Genomic DNA, 25,235 nt, shown 5'->3' with positions numbered 1-25,235 from the left:
TTCCCCCCCACATCACCCCGTAAACAGAAACACCATACCTGATGAGATCGGGCTCCGCACCCTCGTTCTTAAAGGATGCCAGGAGTAGTCTCTCTCGAGTTACAAGATCATCCAGTAGGTTCTGTCTTCGGTCCCCTTCAAGCTGTGTTCTGCAGACATCTCGTTAAGGTCCAACAGGGCGTGAATGACCTCATTCTACCTATCACGTTATTAACTGAGCTGACTGCTCGGACTCTAGTCCATCCTGTCCATAGAGATTTGAACCACCCTTCATCTCCTGCTCTGACCTTCAATTTCACGGTCGTTCAAGTAAAGGACCTTGACTGACCGTCACAGGGGACGTACAAACACTGGAGTGGACCCATCACACAGTTCCTCACTGAGGAATGCAGTAGGTGAACAGTATTTTCCTCCCAGTGACCACCAGTGAAACGATCATTCCTGCCCAGGAGGACAGTCTGACTCAGGGATTCCTTAGGTTTTCAGTTACAGCAGTCAATGGTCAAGGGTGTTTTCCTTGACATTGATAGGCTAAATACTCTGTTAAAAAAGAAAAAGAGGAAAAAAAGGTTCAGGTATTGCCTTCTTCCTTCCATGTTAACACCAAAGTGCCACTTCATGCATCAGGTTTGCTCTAAAAGTTGTTACCATCAGTTCATTATTTAAATACAACTGCATGATCTTTAAAGAAAATTGCAAGGAGATAATCAAATTTTAATCTGTTGATCTACTAATAAGCATGCTGGACTAGGAAACCTAGAAGTCCTCTGTTGAACACTATCTATGATTTTGAACCAGTTATCTCACCTTTTCTAACCCCTTTTCCTGCACAATTCATAAGTTATGGCTAAAAAAATAAGTCAGGATTAAATCCCAAGTTTTATGTACTAACTTTCTTGAAGCAAGCTACATGAGCTCCTCTAGGCTGTGTGTGTGTGTGTGTGTGTGTGTGTGTGTCTGTATCTGTGTGTGTCCATGTGTTTTTTAAAAAACAAAATAAAGGAACTATTGATGGAGAACACTTCTGCCATAAAGAGAATGAGTGGAGAAAGCTAAGGAACACCTTTGAAAAGACATATATGGCAAAATACACAAAAAGCAAGCACAAAGGTGAGCCAGCTCAACATGCTGGGTTTTATCTGGCTTTTACTTTTCTATTAAATGCCCTTTGTCTTCCTAGAGCTGAAACACTGGCGGCTCAAAGACCTGGCCACCACGACCTGCTCTAGAAGACCCTAGTGCAGGGGTCCTCAAACTTTTTAAACAGGGGGCCAGTTCACTGTCCCTCAGACCGTTGGAGGGCCGGACTATAGTTTAAAAAAAAAACTATGAACAAATTTCTGTGCACACTGCATATATCTTATTTTGAAGTAAAAAACCAAAACGGGAACAAATGCAATATTTGTATTTGCATGTGGCCTGCGGGCCGTAGTTTGAGGACCCCTGCCCTAGTGAGACAGCTGCGTTGGACTTACAGATTCTTTTCTTGTTAAAAGAGGGACAGCAACACTGCATTCAGGCCCCCAAAATTCTAAGGAATTGGCAGAATCAAGTAGTAGCATCACCACTGCCTAGTGAATAGGAAAAAACTGTGGCCCAGTGAATCTACAGCTTGTGTTGCTAATTTTGAATACAAAGAGCTGGCTAGCTAGTAAAACAGTAAGTAAACCTGTAAAAATTTTCCCCAAAAACAGATAGCAGTTAGAAAAGTCATAAATCGCCCAGTGAAGCTAAGCAGTGTTAGTGGCCTTACATATAAAAAAATAATAGTAAATGAATTCTCTCAACATTCCAGAATGCCATGCTTTTCCGAGTAAAATTACTACCACCGCTTTTCCATTTCCTTCTTGACTATAGTCACTAAGTCCTCATCATGGAGACCATGAGGTAGCAGCTCTAACTGAGATACAGTGGTTAAATACTTCTTCTGTATTAATAAAAGGGCCAAATATTAGCAACATCAAGAATAAATAGTGATGTGGTTCAAATTAGTGGCAAATAGTCAATAAAGCAGAAGGCTTTTCTTCTATCTAAAGCAGCGGTTCTCAACCTGTGGGTCGCGACCCCTTTGGCGGTCAAACGACCCTTTCACAGGGGTCGCCTAAGACCATCCTGCAAATCAGATATTTACATGACGATTCATAACAGTAGCAACATTACAGTTATGAAGAAGCAATGAAAATAATTTTATGGTTGGGTCACAACATGAGGAACTGTATTTAAAGGGCCAGAAGGTTGAGAACCACTGACTAAAGGAAGTTCCTCAGAAAAGAAAAACAGAAATGACAGAAGCTATAACATGAATTACATAGGACAAAACAGGAATTTTAAATTGTGGAAACTATTCATTATATCACAATACTATGCTCAACCTACTCTGGCAACCTGTGGTTTTCAGCATCCAACACCCAAGCAAACATAAGTTCAACTATAATCCAATGTTACAATTAAACACAGATTTAACTGGCTCAAGGATTTAAACATAAAAAGTAAAATGACAGGAGTATCCTTAGAAGAAAACATAGGAGAGCTTTTTAATAATCTTAGAGTAGTTAAAATCTTTCTGGATTGAAAACCTAGAGGCATGAAGGAAAAAGATAAATCTGGCTACATAAAAATTTTAAATACCTGCCAAAAAAATTACAAGTTACAAATTAATAGTGGCAAATTTAGAAAGGCAAAAGACATAACAGAGCACAAGAAAAAACACTAATAACTCTAATCAAAGGAAAAGCACTTCATTCTGCATTAGTAAGAGAAATGTGAATTTAAATAATATAGCCATTTCAGCTATCTGCAGGGAACCGTGGTGAGGCAGCTCTAGAAAGCGGACAAGAATCAGGACTCTCAGACATGCTCGGCAGGAATGTAAACAGATTCAACCAACTGCCACACTGCCTTCCAAATACCTAACAAAATGTAAATGGCACGTTATTTCAAAAGGAATTCTCCTGCAGATATATTCACAAGTCTATACAGACTCAGAAAGATGGTCACTGCAGCATTACTTATTATAGCAGATTCTGGAAACATCCTAAAGCTCATTAATAAGGAACTAGTGCATCTACGTAACGAAATGCTTTGCAGCCCCCAGAAATCCAGGGTAGCTCCTTATGTACCGATGATAATGATAATTAACATTTCTGAGCACTCACTAAGTGCGCCTGTGAATTATTTGATATGGAATCATCTACAAGATGCAGCATTAAAACCAAAAAATAAAAATAAAAAAAGCAGCAGCAGCAAAGAGCTAAACAGTAAAGAGTACGTTCCCACTATGTTAAAAAAAAAATCAGATAGCCGTATATATGTTTGTATGTACGCAGAAAATTCCTGGAAGGATATGCAAACAGCTAAGGAGGGGGAGCTGGGAGTTCAGGGTGTGAGAGAGACTTATTGTTCATTGTATACTGTTTCTATCGTTTGACTCTGCCATGTGCCAATTAATAAAATAGTTTCAAAACCATATGTATAATATTACACCTTTACAGTCAACAGGTTTTTGTATTTTCATCTATACAGACAATTGTTCATGACTAGGAAAGCCTGGATGACAGGTACCAAGCATCAACACTGTTAACTATGGAGAACGATGGGCGATAGGATGGGGACGAGGAAAAGAACAGTCACTGGGAAAAACTAACAAAAAGAAGTGTGTGGGGAGAGAGTACTCTTAATCATAAAAATAATAAAGACACGTTTTAAAATTTAGCAAACACTAGTTACAGACTTAAAGTAGTTCAGAATGGACTGATTTACTTAGAGCCGTACAGCTCGGTGAGTATGTTTTGTAGACGAGTAACGCAAGAACAGTCGCAGGCAGTGAGTGCCAGAAGGGGCCTCAGAGGTCCCTGTTCCACCGCCCCTGTCCTGACCGGGACTTGAGGGCTAAGTCCCGTGGTTGGTGATGGCAGTGCTGGGCTAGCACAGCTCCTCCTGCTCTAAATCAGGGCCTGTCCGCCACACCTGCTGGGCTTGCCACCAAAGCACTCCGGCTTCTCCACCCTGAGGTTCCCAGGACTGGGCATTGAATTTTGCCCCTTCTTAGCATCCTGTTAAAAACAATAACAAAACTGGTACTATTAATTCTGAATATTCCCAGAGACTACCTGGAATCTGGGAAAACTAACCAATACTTCACTAGGAACACTCCACCTCTTTATGCTTATTTTAATCTATTCTGAGGACAGAGCATAAGGAGATTGGAGGGTAGGGATTGTTAACAAGAAGCTAAAGAATCATCTGGGCCCATGGTCAGCAAACCGCAGCTCGCGAGCCACATGCAGCTCTTTGGCCCCTTGAGTGTGGCTCTTCCACAAAATACCACGTGCGGTCGCGCACGTACAGTGCGATTGAAACTTCGTGGCCCATGCGCAGAAGTTGGTATTTTGTGGAAGAGCCACACTCAAGGGGCCAAAGAGCCGCATGTGGCTCGCGAGCCACGGTTTGCCGAGCTGCAGTTTGCCGACCACTCATCTAGGCAATGATCATACTGAGTGTATGTACACTCGTGGTAGTTGGAGGTGTGGGGACAGGGTAAGGAAGGACAAGGAAGTGGTCAGTAGCTGTAACTTTTACAATCTATAATAATAAAAGCGTAATATGCTAATTGACCAGACATCCTTCAGGCTGCAAGGGAAGCCCAGGTCCAGGTGCCAAAGGGAAACCGGTGCCGGCAGCTGGATGAAGGAAGGCCTACTCTTGCATGAGTTTTGTGCACTGGGCCTCCAGTAATAAAATAATAGCCCAGCCAGCATGGCTCAGTGGTTGAGTGTTGACCTATGAACTTGGAGGTCACGGTTCGATTCCCGGTCAGGGCACATAGTAAAAACTAACAAAATAAGTATGTAGGAAGAAAGTAAGTTTAATCATAAAAATAATAAAGACAAGTTTTAAATTTTAGCAGACACTAGTTACAGGTTTAAAGTAGTTAAGAATAGACTAATTTACTTAGAGAACATCAATTTCAAGAGCAGTACAACTCTCTTGTGGGCTCAATCCATAGTGTGGGGTGTGCAGGAGGCAGCCGATCAATGATTCTCTCATCGTTGATGTTTCTATCTCTCTCTCCCTCTCCCTTCCTCTCTGAAATCAATACAAAAATATTTTTCAAAAAAGAGTAAAATAATGAGTAGCAGCTAATTCTCAAGGAGGGCTTATTATATGCAAAGCACCTTCTATCCATATAATTTAATCCTCACAACAACCCTATAAACCAGGTCTACTTTTGTTATCCCTTTTTCTTTCACAGGTGAGAAAAACGAGGCACAAAGAGATTGAGTAACCTGTCCAAGGTTACACAGAAAGTGCCGTTAACTATCTTTTATTCTACACCCACCACATGGGGGTCTAGTCCTGTGAGGTGCTTTAAATATATTTCCTTCAACGTTCACAAGAGCCTCGCAAGGTCTGATTATTCCCACGCTACAGAACGAAACAGGTCAAGAAGGGCTACTGTTCCTGGGCCTGGCGGGAGTGGCGGAGCTGGTCTTCCATCTCAGTTCTGTCTGGTGCAAAGCCAGTGTTGCTCCTACTTCTCCAGCGGTGCCTGGACTTGCATTTCATGGAGCAGAAACACTTGCAGACAAAGGTGGGAAGGAGGGAGACTGACATGAAGTTACCAACTATCCATTTTGCCGCATATGGACACTGAGAAAAACCACAACAGACAAAACTGCTCTTCCTGTCATGATGAAAAGATTTGAACACTAAAAACTAGAAAGAACCGTGTAAGAGACTATACACGAAAAGGTTTCTGCTGACACAAACGCGATCTGGTCCTTCTTTTTCTCACATCACTGGGCACAGGGAAAGCGGTCACGGGCAGGTGCAGGGTCGGAGAGCCACGGCGCTTCCACTGGAGCCACGCGGGGCTGTCTCTGAACTAGCCAGTTGGTCTCTCCGCACATACGTTATGGGGTGTGTTAGAAGGTGCTTGCTGCATCTATCCTTCCATCCACCTCTCTACCTACCCTTTTCCCAAAAAAATAATACAAAGTGGAGAAACGACATTCATAGATTTGTAAAAATTATTCTACAAAACGTCTCCCAGGACACCAAAACGTCTTTTGATACTGAATCCCTTTGTGAAGAGATTTTAAAATTCACTTTACATGCCGCCTTTGAAAACCCAAGCACCACGCAAAGAAATTCGAGTGCCACCTGAAATTTCACATGCAGCTCCCGTAGCACACACCTCTCTCAACTGGTGAGGCCATTAGAATTCCACCTCAAAGGAGCTCTGTGAATAGAAGCTAATGTCTTTCAGCAATTTAAACTCTCTGGCTGCAGGACTTTGGCTTATGAATTGCAAACTAACCGATTCAAAAGCACAGAACCTCCATTTTAATTTCACATTTATCCTTGCCAGAAGAAAAATACTTTTTCGGGAAAGAGCAATAACATCTTATGCCTGAACTCCATGAATTTAATTGTTTGGAAGGCATTTTCATAGAACTTACCTTTCTGGCAACTCCTAGTGTTCTTTGGAAAGAGTCACGAATGCAGAAGGGCATAAATTTACTCAGTAAAGTACCATAAACTCTCAACTACCCGACACAGTAAGGAAATGTGGCATTCAAATATGCACATTTAAACAGTCACCCATCGTTAATTATGCCCTGAAAACAGGATTAAAAAGTCACTCCATTGGCGATTTATGGACAAAAATTTTTCTAAGAACTACAACATCATAAAGTGGATCTAATAAGCCACAGGGAACCCTGTTTAATCTCCGTGATGATGAAGAAGGGTCTGGAGCATCTGCACCATAAGGATTTGTCCTGGCATGGCAGCAGCGCGCCGGCGAACAGGGAATTCTAGTTGAAGACGTGCCAAGTGACAGTTGACTGTGTAATTTGTACTCAATTGGAATTCGGCTTTTAAACAACTGGCTTTGGGGCCAGACAGCCCCGCGTCTGCAACTTAGCTCTTCCATTTCGCAGCTGCGGGGTCCAGGGCACATCACTTCAGATTTCAAAGGTGCCTCTCCTCAGTGCGAAAACCTCTGCTAAAGGCCGGGTTCTCTCTCCGACTCCATCAGTGACTTAGGGCATTGCACAGTCAATACCATTTTTGTAACGAAAGGAAGGAGCCACCTAAACAAACTAACAATATGAGCTTATTTCGACTAATGAGCTGCTATCTGATAGACCTAAAATCTGGAGGATAACTGCCACAGAATTGCTTAAAACACCTGGGAAGAGGAAGATCAGGGGAAGAGCTGTAGGGGGGAGAGAGAATTAAAAAGAGGCCCTCGTAACTGAAACTGCCTCCTTCTTTCCTTTCTATCAAAAGTCCCCCAGAAAATACAGAGGTTTGCACCCTCGGTGGTTCAGCTCAGTGAATAGAGCATCGGCCTGCGGACTGAAGGGTCTCGGGTTCAATTCCAGTCAAGGGCACATGCCCGGGTTGGGGGCTCAATCCCCAGTAGGGGGCATGCAGGAGGCATCCGATCAATGATTCTCTCTCATCATTGATGTTTCTCTCTCTCCCTCTCCCTTTCTCTCTGCAATCAATAAAAATATACTTTTTTTAAAAAGACAGAGGTGTGGATGGTCCCCATGGGGTGGATTATATAAATTTCATCCTTAGTATTGGTTTTATTCCAGCAGATACAGACCCAATTGTTTGAAAAATATATATAAGATTTAAAGAAAGCTGTTATATTCCAGTTGAGTTTTGTAGTTCTCCTAGGAAAATCTAAATTATCCACATTAAGGTCTTTAAATATTTTCATAATGTTGTTTAATAATTCTGTTTGTATTTTTAAATGCTTAGTGCTTAATTCAGCAATTCTGAGATCACCACAAAACCAAAGTCTAAGAGATTTCAACAGACGGTCAAACTGCAAGCATGTAGAAGAACAAAGTCAATTTTTAGTGTGGCATGCTTACTACTCTCTATAATTAACAACTACCAGAAATTATTACAACAGAGAAAAGTATGAGTTTTTAATTTGAATCTTATGTGCCTTACATGCTTTGCACATAAATATTATTAGATGAATAATAATCAGTTACCTTAATGGAAGTTAGCAAATACATAGTTGTTAATATTGCCTTGTGTAATAATATTTAGTTGCCTTTCAAATATATCTGCTTTAGGTAGCACAAAATGAAATTTCACACCTTGACCTCATGTGCAGACTGCCTAGTACTTAGTACTAAAGTGGAGAAAATAGCCCTACCAATCTAAAACTACTTGAGCGCTATATATTAAGACTTGTTGATTTTGATAATAAAAACTCTGTATATAATAGATTAACTGTGCAGTAAGTAAAAAATGATACAAGATACTTTACCTCATGGAAGGTAAAGTTAAAAACGAAGTGTATCAGAATATTCCAATCTAGTTAAAAATAAGGTCCCACTTGCTTATTGAAATTAAACTTTTATTCTGAAACCTTAGTGGGTTAATAACTGAATATATGAAAAATCATGCAACTAATCTAAACGAACCTCCCTGATGACATAAAGGGGGTTACACTTGGAGAAAAATATTTTTTAAAACATTTTCTATAGTTTTAGCTAAAAAACTATATTCCTACATTTTCCCCCATTTAAAAGTGTGCAGTAACAACTATTTCCTGAGATACTACAATTTCGGTTTTGGATACGAATTACTGACAATTCAAAAAAATGAAGAGAGGACTAGTTTGAGGTCAATTTCCAAACCAATAGAAACTCAGGTTTAAAGGATTCATTTAGTTAACAGGTCACATGTATTTTGCTAAATTGACCAGATTATGAATTTCTAAAAAAAATATTTTTAATACTTGACAGTGTTGGTGGAAGTTGAGATTGATGACTCAACTTGCTTCAAGCAACTGCTCCCCCCCCCTCCCCAAATTCCCAAACCAGAGGCAATGTCGTACAGTATGAAAAATAATAAGGCAAACAAGTTACATCCCAATAATCTATATAAAAGGGGGAAAAGTATGGTTTCTACCGGTATTGGCCTTCAAGGCAGTCTAGACAAGTAGTGAGTAGCACAAGGCTCTATGCAAACACCGCACTGACAGAAAGCATCAGCTTCCAGCGCTACAAGGACTACACCCAAATAAGTTAATTCCTCCAGTATGTCCTGCTTCGCTAGCATATTCACTGTAAAACATGAAACAGACACTTAAAATAGAAGTCAACATTTTGGAAACCAGGTCTTCCTTAAGCGGTGGAAAAATCTGGGTGGCCCAGATTCTTTCCTTTCTTAAAACAAGGCTGTTTTGCCTCCCACTCTAGAAGAGAGGTGGAGATGTTTACATGGATACATCTGATGTGTTGACACAGCTCTTAGCAATAAGTCCTTCAAAAGGGCGATCTTTTCCTTCAGATTCTGCAACAAAGCTCTGATTGTCACGGTAAGCTGCAAAGAAAAGAACACATCCTAAGTATGCCAGTCCAAACAGAGAGGATCCTCTAACAGTATCATGTAAACGCTGCTTCGTGTGCTACGATTCAATCAAGGGAGGGCTGGAAGAGACCCTTAGCATCCTCCCAATGCAACCTCGGGGTCGACGGAATCTCAATGGTCACTACAACCTGCCCAGGCGGTGAGCCAGTCGTGGCTAACGCTGGCATCGACTGGAAACTGTCACTTTCCCTCACAACCTACTGACTTCTGCCCCTGAGAATCAACCCTCTGATCCTGTCTGTCCCTGTGGAGCCACGCAGGAGACGGTGTTCTCCAGGCTTCGTTCTCCCCAGTGAGAACTCCACCATCCACTCAACCCGGCTTCAAACGGCACGACGTCAAGTCCCGCTGCCATCCCGGCCAGTCTTCTCTGAACGCACTGGTGCACTTGCTAGGATAACTCATTTAAAAGTTCTGTAGCAGCGTGTTCTTTCCACACACGGGGAATGTTAACCATGCACTGCTCTTTTTCCAGGATTGTGTGAATTTTTTCCAATCGTTCTATAAACCCAGAGGAAATTTTTGTTTGTGACTAACAGTGCTACCTTAAAGGATGGAGGAGGGGTGGAGAGAGCTTCTTAGGAGCTTAGAAATGTGAAAAATAAAGTCACCCACGTAAATTAAACATAGTCAGCCATGGATGAAATCAGAGATGTTTAAAAAGGCTATCACAGGTTTCATTTGCTATCATGTTAAAAATGGCAATTATACAACTACAGCGGAAGCAGGGGCTCCCTCCTCAGATTAACAGCAGAACACCAGAAACTGGCCAAAGGCTGCCCACATCAAGCAACCCTCAAAAGAATCGACAGCCAAGAAAAGTCTAACCTTAACTATTCTCATACCTCTGGGAACCACAGGAAAACCACCCACAATGTTTATGGGGAAACTCCAAAGAGAAGAAATTTCTCCTCATTCAAGAAGAAAAGAGCTAAATAAACAAACAAAAAAGCAACACACACACACACACACACACACACACACCAGGCCTATGAAGAGTCTACAAAGTTAGAGATCAAAAGTACTCAAGAGATAGTGCTCGCTTCGGCAGCACATATACTAAAATTGGAATGATACAGAGATTAGCATGGCCCCTGCACAAGGATGCATGCAAATTCGTGAAGCATTCCATATTAAAAAAGAAAAGTATTCAAGAGATGAAAGGGTATGTAGTCATTAAAAAGTATGACTGAAATAAAAATTTGTTGACACAGAAAGCCATCCATCATAATTTGGTAAAAGGAAAAAAAATCAAGTCATAAAACACAATGTCACCCACACATGGAAAAAACAATCCAGGAACTAAATACATCAAAATGACAAGGGTGGTTATGTAAGTAGTGGGAAAATGATTACTTTTATAATCAGGAAAAAAAACTTCTATTACCATAATTTAACAGACACTTTACAAAGAATAGAAAAAGAAGGAATGGCTAATTCATAGTTTAAGCTTACACACTCTGGTAACAAGCACTAACAGAGATAATGGAAAAAGAAAACCACATGGCAATCTCCATTAAGGGTTATAAATGTAAAAGTCTTTTTAAAATATTAGCAAATTCAGAATTACATTAAAAATTACAATAGACCATCACCAAGTAGAAGTTACACTAGTAATTTAAGAAAAGTTTGCTATTAGAAAATCTAATAATAAAGCAAATAGTGTTAATGATTAAAAACAGAATAAATATATGATTAATACAGTATGGGAGAAATTATTTAAAAACAAAACAAAGAAAGAAAACTATGAATGAAGCACTATTGCCTTAACTGCAATATTATTTAACTTTGGTCTATAAGTTCTAACCAATACAATAAGACAAATTAAAGAAATACATTAGGGCTAGAAAGGAAATGAAATTATTATTATTCAGATTATTAATAGTCTATTTGGAAAAGTTAAGAGAATCAACTGAAAGGTTACTAGACAAGAAAAAATTCACTATGCTGATCAAAAATAAAATAAAATAAACAAGGACATTCCTAAATTCAGTAATAGCTAGGGACATTTTTTAAATTATTATTTTAAATCATTATTAACAATATCAACACAACCTAAAAATTATCTAGCACAGTACCTGGCCTATAGTAACTGCAGGAAATACTGCTGAAGGAATGAGTAAAAGGAAAGACTCAATATTGTAAAAATGTAAATGCTCTCCAATTTAATCTATTCAAAATCCCATTTGGAGTTCTTTTATAGGACAGGAAGTGGTAATTAATGGTAAAGGCACAGCACAAAATTCTTTTTCATGAAGCTGTGAAAGGTCACTCTAAAAAAAGGATAAATGAAGAAAATTCATGAATAAGTATAATAAAGGGGCATTAAACAATCAGATTGTAAATCTTTATTAAAAACTACAAGAGTATGATGTTGGCAGCTGCTAACAATTTCATTAGTGAAACAGATCAGAAGGTCCAGAAATAGTGCAGTTGTGTGAAAGTGCAGTGAATGAGATACAGAAGATTTCATACTAGAGGCCCGGTGCACGAAATTCGTGCACAGGGAGGCGGGGGGTCCCTCAGCCCAGCCTGCACCCTCTCCAATCTGGGACCCCTTGGGGGATGTCCGACTACAGATTTAGGTGGGGATCGGGCCTAAACCGGCAGTCGGACATCCCTCTCACAATCCGGGACTGCTGGCTCCTAACTGCTCACCTGTCTGCCTGCCTGATTGCCCCTAACCACTCTGCCTGCCTGCCTGATCACCCCTACTTGCTCTCCCCTGCCAGCCTGATCACCCCTAACTGCCTCTGCCTCAGTCCCCACCATGGTGGCTTTGTTTGGAAGGATGTCCGGAAGACATCCAGTCTAATTAGCATATTACCCTTTTATTAGTATAGATGTTCAGGGGGAAGGTAATTAATAATTTATCAAATGGGGGAAAATCAGATCCCTACAACACACCAAAATAAAATGCAAATATTATAAAGATTTATGTGTTTAAAAAAATAAAAACAGAAGAAAAGCTTAATAGGTAGACAGAGGTAGATGGCTATCCAAACCCATCAACAGGGCCTACATATTGACATTGAACTCAGAAACCAATTGTTTGTCTTCACCTGTCTGCTAATAATACTACTCATAATAATATTTATACTTGATCTTTTTTTTCTATATAATTTGTTTATGATTATTGAACATGTATGAGATAACTGTTAATACTCTTTTATTGCTTATGTAAATGTTATACAAGATGCCAAATACAGAGAATGAGACAGACGGCAAAACCTGGATCATGATAATTCACAGGACGGAACTGATCCAGAGTGGTTTTTTTGCAGAGAAGGCCATAAGACCTGACTGCCTTCCATTTACCTGCCCTTCCTTTTGAGGGAGAAATTAGGCCTCCACTCAGATCCCATGGTAACGGCATTGCCCCATCCCCAGTGGTCAACAAGATGATGTCGATACTGAAACTAACTAGATCTGTGAGACTGTACTATTCTCGACCAAAAGGCTGATCACCAGCGAATCCTTGGGACTGATTTATGACCAAAAGGGGGAATTGTGGATGAAAAAAAGGGTGTTCTATGCAAAGTAACCTCACAGGGTGATCTGATCATAAATTCCTAACTGGGCAGGTCATGGTGACAGTCACCCTAAGACCTGTAATTTCTTTAGTAAAAGGTTTTAAGCCAGCTCTGCCCATAATCCTTGTGAACCTAAGTTAACACACCTTTAAAATACCATAAGTAAGCCCGACTGGTGTGGCTCAGTGGTTGAGCATCAACCTAGGAACCAAGAGGTCACCAGTTCAATTCCTGATCAGGGCACATGCCCGGGTTGTGGGCTCAATCCCCAGTAGGAGGTGTGCAAGAGGCAGCTGATCAATGTTTCTCTCTCGTTGATGTTCCTACCTCTCTATCCCTCTCTCTTCCTCTCTCTCTCTCTCCCTAAAAATCAATAAAAACATATCTTTTTAAAAATATACCAGAATACCCCTGGAAGTGGGTATTATCCTCAAGAGAGCAAATAATCTCGTTAACTATCCTATAATCCAATTCCTGCCTTGATTCCTCCGATCTTCCTTGCCCTCTCCTTAATTTCAAATGCATTAAAAAAAGCTGATAAACTGTTATTCTCTCTCTCTCCCCCTTCCTTCAATTCTCTCCGGGAGAAAAAAAAAATCAATGGAAAAAAATTTTTTTTTAAAAATCACATATAACTTGGTTCTAAGAATTCACCCTTAAAAGACACTTCTGAAAATACAAAGAAAAAAAGCATAAAGCTATTTATTGCAGCATTATTCATAACAGCAACAGACTGGAAACCACCTAAATGCCCACCAGAATACACACTAGAATATTAGACAGCCCTAATGAATTAATAGAGAGATTTCTACGATATATTATTAAATAAAAAGAGCAAGATACAAAAGAGCATTTTATTTAAAAGGAAGAGAAAAATATGCACATACAGAAATGCTTATTTCTGCAAAAAGTAATACAGGAAGAATAAATCAGAAATTAATGATAATACTTACCTATAGGAAGTAGGTGAAAAAAGGGTGGAAGACTGAGATGGGAACAAAATTTTTGAGTGTACTTTTGTGTACAATTTTGACTTTTTAACAATGTAAATGTTTTACATATTTAAAATTAAATTAACAAGGTGAAGGGGGAAAGTAAACCCTAAAAATGAATATAAACAGAACCAAAGGATAGCATAAGACAAAGAAAAAGAGAATCAATTTTTACATTTTTAAATGTAACGTGTAAAAAAAGACTATTATTCTTTTGGTAAGAATGAACACTCAAAGAAATGAGGACATTGCCTCTGGTCCTGCAAAACCTAAAAGAGTTACTATCTGGGGGGAAAGTGTACCAACCCTAGAACTAGACTAAAATGGTTAGAAACTTTTAAGATAAAACAGGAGAAATTAAAGAGATGTCATGCTTCATTTAGTGTCAGTGACTAAGTAACTGTTTGGTTGTAATGTCAATGCAACAAACTAACATGTAGGCCATTATGCATGCACACATACACACACACAAACCCTCAGAAATCGGGGGGTTTTCAGACCTCAAAGCTCAAACAAATCATTTGCGGTACTACCAGTAATTCCCTCCTGGTCATACCTTGGTTGTACTTTCACCATTTCTTTCATACTGGTTTCTTTGTTGAATTTTCTCAGCAATCTCTTGTGCAATTTGACAAGTAGAATCATATGTGGAGAACCTGTATCAAAGTCATAAAAGGAGAAAAACATTTAAGGTACTTTAAAAGAAATTTATGTATTATATATTTATATACTATATCTATGAATTTTTTTTCATGTGTATCAAAAAAGAGCAGGTGATTCAAGACATCACATCTGTAAGAAAATAGGAGGGAGGCTCAAAAGGAAAATTAGGTCCTGGTCCCAACTTTGCTACATTTCCTCTTTTTCTCCTCCACACTATCTACACTAATAAAAGAGAAACATGGTAATTGGCATACGACCGCTACACTTTTCACTGGCTAATCAGCGAGATATGCAAATTAACTGTCAGCCAAGATGGCGGCCGGCAGCCAGGCAGCTTGAAACTAACATGAGGCTTGCTTGCCTCAGTGACGGAGGATCGGAGGATCGTTGGAGGAAACCAACATTCCCCGCCGGCGGCTGGAGGCCTCTGAGCGGGTAGTTTAAGAAACATTGTAACAAATACCGCCGTACTTCAGCCAGCAGATTCGCAACATTGTAAGCAATGGCTAGAAACCTACTTTCAGCCACGGAGGCCTAAGAGCTGGAGCCAAGCCTCAAGGTAAAGCTGGCCCAGAATAAAAAAAAAAAAAAAAAGGAAAAAAGGAGTGGTTGGGAGCTTCAGTCACTCCCAGCCTGAAAACAGCCCTCAGCCCCTCACCCAGACTGGCCAGGAACCCCAGTGGGGACCCCCACCCTGATCCAGGACACCCTTCAGGGCAAACCAGCCGGCCCCACCCATGCACCAGGCCTCCACCCTATATAGTAAAAGGGTAATATGCCTCCCAGCACCGGGATCAGCATGACAGGGGGCAGCGCCCAAACCCCCTGATCACCCTGCGGCTCTGTGTGTGACAGGGAGCGGGGCCCCAACCCCCTGAGCAGCCCTGCTCTGTGCCTGATAGGGGGGAGCTCCCCAACCCCCCACCCCCCACGGGCCCTGCTCTGTGTGTGACGGGGTAGAGCCATAACCTCCCCATTGGCCCTGACCTGAGTGTGAGAGTGGCGGCGCCCCAACCCCCTGATCGGCCCTGCTCTGTGGGTGATAGAGGGCGGTGCCCCAATCCCCTGATGGGCCCTGCTCTGTGTGTGACGGGGGCAGCGCCCCAACCCCCTGATTGGCCCTGCTCTGTGCATGACAGGTGGTGGCGCCCCAACCTCCCCATCGACCCTGCCTTGAGTGTGACAGGGGACGGTGCCCCAACCCCCCAATTGGCCCTACCCTGAGCGTGAATGAGGGTGGCATCACAACCTCCCAATCCGCCCTGCTCTGTGCATGACAGGGCGGCGCCCCAACTCCCCAATCGGCCCTGCTCTGAGCCCGACCAGGGGCTGCACCTAGGGATTGGGCCTGCCCTCTGCCACCCGGGAGCAGGCCTAAGCCAGCAGGTCGTTATCTCCCGAGGGGTCCCAGACTACGAGAGGGCACAGGCCGGGCTGAGAGACCCCCCCTCCCCCCCCGAGTGCACAAATTTTTGTGCACCGGGCCTCTAGTCTATAATAATAAAAGAGTAATATGCTAATTAGACTGGACGTCCTTCAGGATGACCTTCCGGACGAGGCCGGGGATGCCAGGGAAGCCTGGGTCCCAGGTGCCTGCTGGCGGCTGGAGGGAAGCCCAGGTCCAGAGGAAAGCTGGTGCCCGCAGCTGGCGGAAAGAAGGCCTACTCTTGCACGAATTTCATGCATCGGGTCTCTAGTCATCTATAAAAAGAACAGCTTAGTGGAGGTATCACATTTCCTGACTTCAAATTATACTACAAAGCTACAATAATCAAAAAAACAGACACAGAAAAATGAAACAGAATTGAGAGCCCAGAAATGAACCCACATATATGTGGGCAGCTACTTTTCGACAAGGGATTCAAAACCATACAATGGAGAAAAGAGCCTCTTCAGTAAATGGTGCTGGGAAAACCGGAAAGCCACATGCAAAAGACGAGAACTACACTGCTAGTTGACACCATGCACAAAAATTAACTCAAAATGGATCAAAGACCTAAATATAAGGCCTGGAACAATAAAATGCATGGAAGAAAACATCGGCACTGAACTTATGAACCTCAGTCTCAGAGAGGATTTTGTGAATTTGACCCCAAAGGCAAGGAAATCAAAAGCAAAAGTAAATGCATGGGACTGTATCACACTAAAAAATTTCTGCATAGCTAAAGAAACCAACAAAACAAAAAGACAACCAACTGAATGGGAGAAGATATTTGCAAACAATACTCCAATAAGGGGCTAATATATAAAAAAAACTTGTACATACAACGCAACAACAAAAAACAAACAATCCAATGGGCAGAGGACTCGAACAGACATTTTTCCCAAAAAGACATACAAATGGCCAACAGATATATGAAAAGATGTTCAACTTCACTTGGTATAAGGGAAATGCAAATCAAAACTACAGTGAGAAACTACCTCACACATTGTTATATTAGATTGGCTACTATCCACAAGACAAGTAGTAAGTGCTGGTGAGGATGTGTAGGAAAGGGAACCCTCATGGACTGCTGGTGAGAATGCAGATTGGTGCAGGTGCTGTGGAAAACAATAGGGAGTTTCTTCAAAAAAAATTAAAAACGGAGCTGCCTTATGAACCAGTGATTCCACTTTTGGGAATATATCTGAAGACACTCAAAACACCAGTCAGAAAGAATATAAGCACCCCTATTTTCATTGCAGCGTTATTTACCATAGCTAAGATTTGGAAGCTGCCCAAGTGTCCGGCAGTAGAAGAGTGGATAAAAAAGCAGTGGTACATTTACACAACGGAATACTACTTGGCCATAAAAAAGAAGGCAATCTTACCTTTTGTGACAGCATAGATCAGTGGTTTTCAACCTTGGCTGAACACTAGAATCACCTGGGAATCTTTTTAAAATCCTGATTTCTGGGCCTCATCCTCCGGAAATTCTGTTTCTTTGTTATGCTGCGTGGCCACAGAATTTCTGGAGGATAAGGCCCAGAAATCAGGATTTTAAAAATATTCCCAGGTGATTCTAATGTGTAGCCAAGGTTGAGAACCATTGGCATAGATCAGCCGTGGGCAAACTACGGCCCGAGGGCCGGATCTGGCCCGTTAGAAATGAATAAAACTAAAAAAAAAAAGACCGTACCCTTTTATGTAATGATGTTTACTTTGAATTTATATTAGTTCACACAAACACTCCATCCATGCTTTTGTTCCGGCCCTCCGGTCCAGTTTAAGAACCCATTGTGGCCCTCGAGTCAAAAAGTTTGCCCACCCCTGGCATAGATGGACCAGGAGAACATTATGCTAAATGAAATAAGCCGCCATTCAGAGACAGACAAGTACCATATGATTTCACTTAAATGTGGAATATAATGAGCAAAATAAACTGACAAACAAAACAGAAACAGACTCATAGATACAGACCAGACTAACAGCTGTCGGAGGAGAGAGGGAGGTTTCAGAGCTGGGTGAAAAAGGTGATGGATTAAGGGGGGGGAAACACTCATAGACACAGGCCACATGGGAGGGGGTGTGAGAGAAAGCAAAAGAGTGGTAGACAAGGAATCAATGGTGACTCGATTTTGTGTAATGAACACCGAATATGAACAGTGAATAAATACACTATATCGATGATGTATTATAGAATTGTACACCTGAAACCTATATAATTTTTTTTAAATATATTTTATTGATATTTTACAGAGAGGAAGGGAGAGAGATAGAGAGTTAGAAACATCGATGAGAGAGAAACATCGATCAGCTGCCTCCTGCACATCTCCCACTGGGGATATGCCCGCAACCCAGGTACATGCCCTTGACTGGAATCGAACCCGGGACCCTTCAGTCCACAGGCCGACGCTCTATCCACTGAGCCAAACCGGTTTCAGCTGAAACCTATATAATTTTATTAACCAACTAGAGGTCCGATGCACGAAATTTGTGCAAGGGGCTCAGCCCTCCCAGCTGCTGCAGCTTACCTCGGCGGCTTGCCTCAGCCCGGCTTTGTCTGGAAGGTCGTCAGGAAGGATGTCTGGTCTAATTAGCACATTACACTTTAATTATTATAGATGTCACCCCAATAAATTCAATAAAAGCTTAAAAAAATGAAAAAAAATTTGAAGAGGAGCTTAGCTCTGGCTCTGTGGTTCCAGTACATACATATGAAAATCAATAAATAATAGGATACAATATTATCTCCCACCAAAATGTGGGGTATAAATGGTGTTTCTGGAGTTCCAAATCCAGAGAAATGACTGTCATCAAGGCCCTCAGACCTGACAGCATGAGGCCAAACGCTACATCTTGGGCTGAGGCACCAGGTTAAAGCAAGCCTCTCATTCAGACAGATGCCAGGGGCACCTTTCAGACGTGGCAAAGGCACAAGGAGCAGAAGACGAAAGGAACAACATGTGTCTGACCCCTGCTGCTGAACGATGGCCCCGGGTAGGAAGGTAAAGTTTAAAGTGATAAAGAGGAGAAGCTAGTTTCTGAGGAGCCTGGAACACCAGCCTAGTCAGATTAGATTTGTGAGAGAATTTCAGAGCTGTAGGTATTACTTTCACACATAAAGCAAGGCGTTGATGAGGTTAAGAGAAATGCTGAAGGGCAAAATCCCAGGGGTCTCACTTTAGCCATAAAAAGCAGTGGTTCTGAAACTTTGCTACATAGTGAATAAATGGGGAATCTTTAAAAAACGAAAAATCGCCACCAACTCCTGCCTCTCCCCTGCCCCCACCCCCAGCATTCTGGTTAAATTGGTACGGGGTTCGCCCTGGATAGGACAAGTTGGAAATGCTCCCAGGTGGTTCCAATCTGTAGCAAAGTTTGGGAACCACTGGCCTGGTGGTAATGCAACCTCATCACCGCATCAAGCATACAAGTGCCTCAAGTACTAGTTTAGGAAAATTACCCTGAACTCCATTTACATAAACTGTTGGGAAGGGGAGAAAGTGACAGGAGACCAGTACAAGACTACTCAAGCTGCTCATTACATGACCAGTCACCAATACTTACTCTCTTCAAGGCATAAGGCTAGAAAGGACTGGACTATGGTAGAAATGGGCAGCCTAAACGAGATTTAAAAGGAAAAAAAAGGAGATTAGTGACTAATCTGATGCTATAAGGAGTGTAGAAAAAGGAGATGATTAGTTTTCAAGTGTAAGAGATGCCATGAAGGAGAATGAAAAACTGGAAGAGGGAGAAAAAAAGAAATTTCCAGACTATGAACTGGGCCCTCTTCTACCACAAAAATACTGAATGTATGGCTAAATTGATATGTGTATAACACATTAAAACACACACACACACACATACAAAGACATGGAGGACAGAGATGAAACAAAAATGGCAAAATATTGATAATTCCAGAAATTGGGTTATGAGTATTAAAGGGCTTTTTCCAGAAATGGTGTATCATCAACAAATAAGCTGCCCTAGCAGTAAAGCTAAATAACTTTAGCAAAGAGCCAGTTCAAAGACAATAACCACTGAGTACTTGTATTAAACTGTCAGCTGACTTACCACTTGCTGCGATATGCCATTAGGGCAGTAGCTGCTGTGTTCCATTTCTAAATGCTCGCACACTACTCAGGAGCGAAGCATCATTGACCTGTGACTTTCAACAGCACGAAGCAAAGCCACAGTCAAGTCTGTTTTCACAGGTTTTTCAAAGTCCCATTGCATACTCCTTTCTACCCTCCAGATCAGCAACCCATTTTGCAAGGCAACTGATGCTAGCACAGCCGACTCCCCCAACTGCTTCTTTCAACAGTCCAATGAGAAAGCCACTGAGTCAAGCTACTTGAGAGTAACAGGAAAATTATAAATGTTTTTTTCAACATTAACTGTGGAAGAGGCTTGGGGTCGAGTGACAGCTTCCGCCAATCTAAATGGATAACCTGGGGCCCTTATCTCTGAGCTTTATATCCCACCTTATGTATAAAGTGAGAGAGTTAGCTTTCAGGAGGTGGAGAGCAATGTAGCAAGATGTTATCAAGGGCCTTAAAAATGCTCAGCCCCTTGGATCCAGCAGTTTCACTTCTCAGAAGTAAGCCAAGGAAATAAGAGATGGAACAAAGGGATAGTATTTATAATAATTCAAAACAAAAATTAAAAAATACCCTAATATTACAGATACAAAGAGGGTAATCCTACATAATGAAAGAGAAAGATGCAAATTGACCGTCCCTCCACTACGCTCACCAGCCAATCAGGAGTATGCAAATTAACCCAACAAAGATGGTGGGTTAATTTGCATATGCAGGCACCGAGCAGCCTGGGTTCTGGGAACATCCTTGGGACCCAGGCCACTCCAAGCCTGTAGGCCCGCACGTAGGCCCTGAGCAGCCAGGATCCCAGAACGCCCTGGCCAGGAGTGGCCTACGGGCGCCGGTGCCAAGCAGCCTGGGTCCCAGGAGAAGTGGGCGGGGGCACCAAGCACAAGTGGCCGCGGGACGGGAACTTCCACCACAAGTTCCCACCCCGTGGCCGCTTGAGCCCGTGCCAAGCAGCCCGGGTACGGGGACACCAGCTGGGTCCCCAGACAAGCAGCTGGGGGTGCCAAGCGGGCTGGGTTCCGGGACAAGCGGCCAGGGCACCAAGCGCAAACAGCCATGCCAAGCAGCCAGGTCCACGCCCCCCGGGCCAGTGGACACAGCGAACACGGGGCCGCCGAGCTTGGGGGTGTGCCCCCGGTGGCCGTGGCGCGCCGTGTCCAAGGGATCCACGTCCCCCAGCCTGTGGACACAGCCAACACGGGGCCGCTGGGCTTGGGGGCATGCCCTCGGCGGCCGGCCGGACACGCCCCTACCCCAGTGGACACAACGCAGGAGATCCTCTGCACATGGGCTGCGGAGGAAACACCTTTTCTTTTCTTTTTTAAAAAAAATATATTTTATTGATTTTTTAGAGAAAAAGGGAGAGGGATAGACTGTCAGAAACATCAATGAGAGAGAAACATCGATCAGCTGCCTCCTGCACACTCCCCACTGGAGATGTGCCCCCAACCAAGGTACATGTCCTTAACAGGAATCAAACCTGGATCCTTCAGTCCACAGGCCGACGCTCTATCCACTGAGCCAAACCAGTTCGAGCGTAACCACCTTTTCTGACAGCTCATTGGCTAAGCTCCCTGTACGCCACCACTTGCAGTGTTCTTGGTAACTTGGGTTATAAGAAGCCAAGAAGGTAGGTGATCTAGGGTTTTTCCACCACACTCCTGGAGGAAAAAACGAAGGTCCGCTGCTGGAGGGCTAAGAAATGTCATATCCTGCCCTAGGCAGTTTGGCTCAATGGATAGAGCCTCGGCCTGCTGACCGCAGGGTCCGAGTTCGATTCTGATCAAGGGCATGTACCGAGGTTACAGGCTCCTCCCTGGCCGGGGCACAGGTCAGGGCTCATGCAGGAGGCAACCAATCAAAGTGTCCCTCTCACACTGATGTTTCTCTCTGTCTCTCCCTCTCTCTTCCACACTCCCTAAAAATCAATGGAAACATATCCTCAGGAAACGTCATATCCTATTAAAGATACATCTTGAAAATGCCTAAAGAAAGCTGTCATTTTTTCATGGTGAAGGGACTGGAGTCCGTGTTGATGAAAACACCTTGGTGGCTGCGGTGGCTGGCAGTGGCTGCAGCAGCAGGGTGATGGGGCTGGCACCTTCCCCTGATCAGCCCAGTCGCCTCCCACAGAGGGAAGCCAGACTGTGGCTTAGGCCCGCTCCCCATGGGCCTGTGAGAGGGGGCAGGCTGGGCTGAGGGACCGCCCCCCCACCCCCACCCCAGTGCACAAATTTCGTGCACTGGGCTCCTAGTAATTAAATAAGATATGGTTATTCATGGCATTTTTATTCAACAAGAAAATGTATTTTCAGTAAATATTTAATAATAGAGATATTCCTTTACATAATATATATAAGTAACACATATATTTTATATAAATAAATTCATTTTAAAAAACAATAATGGCTACTATTCTAAATGACAGCTAAAGATATCAAATTTTTTCCTCTGCAAATAGTTGGTATTTTCTAAATTTTCTATAGGGGTGTATACAATTGTTAAAAATAGGCAGAAAAATTAGTGTTAAATCAAGCCATTGGGTCATATACCCTAGATCAGTGGTTCTCAGCCTTCCTAATGCCACGACCCTTTAATACAGTTCCTCATGTGGTGGTGACCCCCAAGCATAAAATTATTTTCGTTGCTACTTCATAACTGTAATGTTGCTACTGTTACGAATCGTCATGTAAATATCTGATATGCAGGATGTATTTTCATTGTTACAAATTGAACATAATTAAAGCATAGTGATTAATCACAAAAACAATATGTAATTATATATGTGTTTTTCTGATGGTCTTAGGCGACCCCTGTGAAAGGGTCCTTGGACCCCCAAAGGGGTCGCGACCCACAGGTTGAGAACTGCTGCCCTAGATCTTAGGTAGTGCTAACTTGGATCTTGCAATCCATTCTGAATATCCAGGCTTCAGCAATTACAAACTATAATTAGAGTTGTCAACCTAAGACATACACTCCAAAAAGAACTTTACAGAACTGTAATGTTTTTAATTATTACACAAAAGGCTCAAGTCTGATCAACTATAGCAATATGTTCCTTGGGATCAGAGCTGAGTCTTTCGTCATCCAGTCCTTGGGGATTTAATTGTTGAGTAAAATAAACAACTCAACAGCCATTGTTTTACTGCAAGGGCTGTTGCGGTAGAGTCTTCATGATCTGGACGCGGGTAAGGGTAAAATGCCTCAAAAACTAATGCCTAATTCCCTCCCAGATTCCTACACGTTTTCTGAAGGACTCACAAGACGGGGGTCCTATGCCAAGTGGTTACTAACTGGCCGGAGACGATGGATCCTGATCCCGTGAAATAAGGGGGTTCACCAGGTGGCCAGCACCCGCAGAAAGGCTGCTTCCGCGGCACTTTCCCGGGAGAGCAGCGAAGCCCGCACCAGCCAGCCCCGCCGCGTGGGGAAGCGAGAAATCCCCGCGGACAGACGCGGCCCACAAGGGCGAGCGGAGCGTCCAGAGCCCAGCGCGAGCCCGCAGCTCCGAGGGGCTCACGGGTCTCCGGCCCCGGCCACCCCAGCCTACACCGAGGATGGCGGGATGCGGCAGAGACCCCGCCGGCAGCGGGAGAGTCCGTGCGGCCCCTCCTCTGATCTCTAAAGGCCTTCAGCCGCAATGCCCAGCGGTCGCCTGCTCCCCGGAAACCCGGCCGACCCCCAAAGCCCCCGCGCGCGTGGCCGCCGCCACCACCCGGGACTCACCAGGGGTCCGGAGCCATAGTGCAGCCTCCGCCGCGCCGGGACACTTCCTGCCGCAGCAGCTGACTACGGCGGCCCGCGCGGGTCACACCCCGCGCTCCGACCCGAACGCGCCGGAACCTGGAGTTTGCCAAGTGAATATACGGTGAGCGGGTCTCCGGCCCCGTGATAAAGGACAGCGCTCCGCCGAGGAGCAGCAGGTTGGAGCCATGTTTCCGCTAAGAGACGCGAACAGCTGGGTGCAGTTAAAATAAAATTGTTGAACAAAATTGTATCCTGCTTGAAACAAAAACGATTGTGGCGATCATTACGCAAGTGTATAAGTTCACTAAAACTCACTTTAAGTGAATTTTGTGATATGTAAGTTATGCCTCAATAAAGCTGAAACTCTTTTTTACCCAGCTTCAAACTAGCGACCTGACGTATTAATTATATATTATTTTATGGCAGTCTTTCCATCAGAAGAAATCCTCTGATCAATTTTTAAATGCCATGAAGTACTTGATTATATAGTTACCCAAAAGATCACAGGCTCTTTACATTGGGGGAAGGAGTAATTCCTCCTGTGCATTTGGTAGCCCCTAAATTTGCAGAAAGCTAGGAAAAAGAAGCCCTCTGCCTATTTGCAAAAGGGCTTGCACGAATTTGAACTCCGCAGGCTAGGTTTAGCGCGGGCGTGGATCTGATGCGCATGCGCACGTCCGTTACCATAACGACCAGAAGACGCTGTGTGTCCGGGAGGTTGAGTGAGAAGTGAGAGGTGTCTCCGCAGGATGGAGAACCAAATTTCGCCCAAGGCTGAGATGGCCGAGGTCCCCCACGCAGCCGAGGTGGCCGAGCTGGAGCTTCAGGCTGTGATCGGCTTCAATGGTGAGGCCATGAGTATGTCTGGGCTGGGTGGTGTGGGAACCCTGGGATGTGTAGTGCTAACAGGAGCAGTGAGACAGCGGGTGGTACCTGGCAGACAGGTGGGATGCTGGCATGAGCCTTTGCCAGGGCCATACATGGGGGCTGGGGGGTGGCGAGGGGTAGCTTCTCCTGCACAAAAGCCTTAGAGCGTCAATTCTTCGCTCCAAGTCTCAATGAACTGGATGGTTATTCCCAGCACCTAAAGGGACCAAATGTCTCCTCACAGGGCTGTAAGGATGAATAAGAGTGTTGTACCCCTTCTCCCACCAGATCAGCCTTCCCTGGCTCTAACCTCCATGTAGTTCGAAAAGCTGTCCGCCCCTCAGTAACCACTGGATAACCGAGTCCATGATGGCCCCTGGGACTAACTAACTTCCAACATCCCAGCTGCTGTATACATAAGCACCGCTTTAGGGGATGATCCTGTGCTTTAACCCGAAAGAAGATTCTATTGGTGAGGACTTCAGACCAC

At 43.3% G+C, this 25,235-nt stretch overlaps 2 protein-coding genes across 3 annotated transcripts in view; one reads left to right on the top strand and one right to left on the bottom strand.

Moving 5' to 3' along the window:
• The window catches only part of STX8 (syntaxin 8), a 231,097-nt gene extending 207,029 nt beyond the window's left edge, over positions 1 to 24,068 (bottom strand). The window contains exons 1-4 of one of the 2 annotated variants that reach the window (XM_081109978.1): positions 23,858 to 24,068; positions 14,493 to 14,592; positions 9,269 to 9,363; positions 39 to 149 (exon numbers count right to left, since the gene is read on the bottom strand). In XM_081109978.1, coding sequence (XP_080966104.1) covers positions 39 to 149; positions 9,269 to 9,363; positions 14,493 to 14,592; positions 23,858 to 23,874 — 323 coding nt within the window. In that variant the 5' untranslated portion in view covers positions 23,875 to 24,068. The remainder of the gene's footprint in view (positions 1 to 38; positions 150 to 9,268; positions 9,364 to 14,492; positions 14,593 to 23,857) is intronic. The other variant, XM_081109979.1, reaches the window with a different exon arrangement.
• A 477-nt stretch (positions 24,069 to 24,545) lies between these two features.
• CFAP52 (cilia and flagella associated protein 52) overlaps positions 24,546 to 25,235 on the top strand; it is a 36,636-nt gene continuing 35,946 nt past the window's right edge. The window contains exon 1 of the mRNA XM_081110564.1: positions 24,546 to 24,724. Within this exon, the coding sequence (XP_080966690.1) occupies positions 24,628 to 24,724 (97 nt within the window). The 5' untranslated portion in view covers positions 24,546 to 24,627. The remainder of the gene's footprint in view (positions 24,725 to 25,235) is intronic.

This window comes from Myotis nattereri, assembly GCF_964212035.1.
Source record: "Myotis nattereri genome assembly, chromosome: 16".
NCBI classification, from domain to species: Eukaryota; Metazoa; Chordata; class Mammalia; order Chiroptera; family Vespertilionidae; genus Myotis; species Myotis nattereri.
This window is presented reverse-complemented; position numbering and strand designations above follow the sequence as displayed.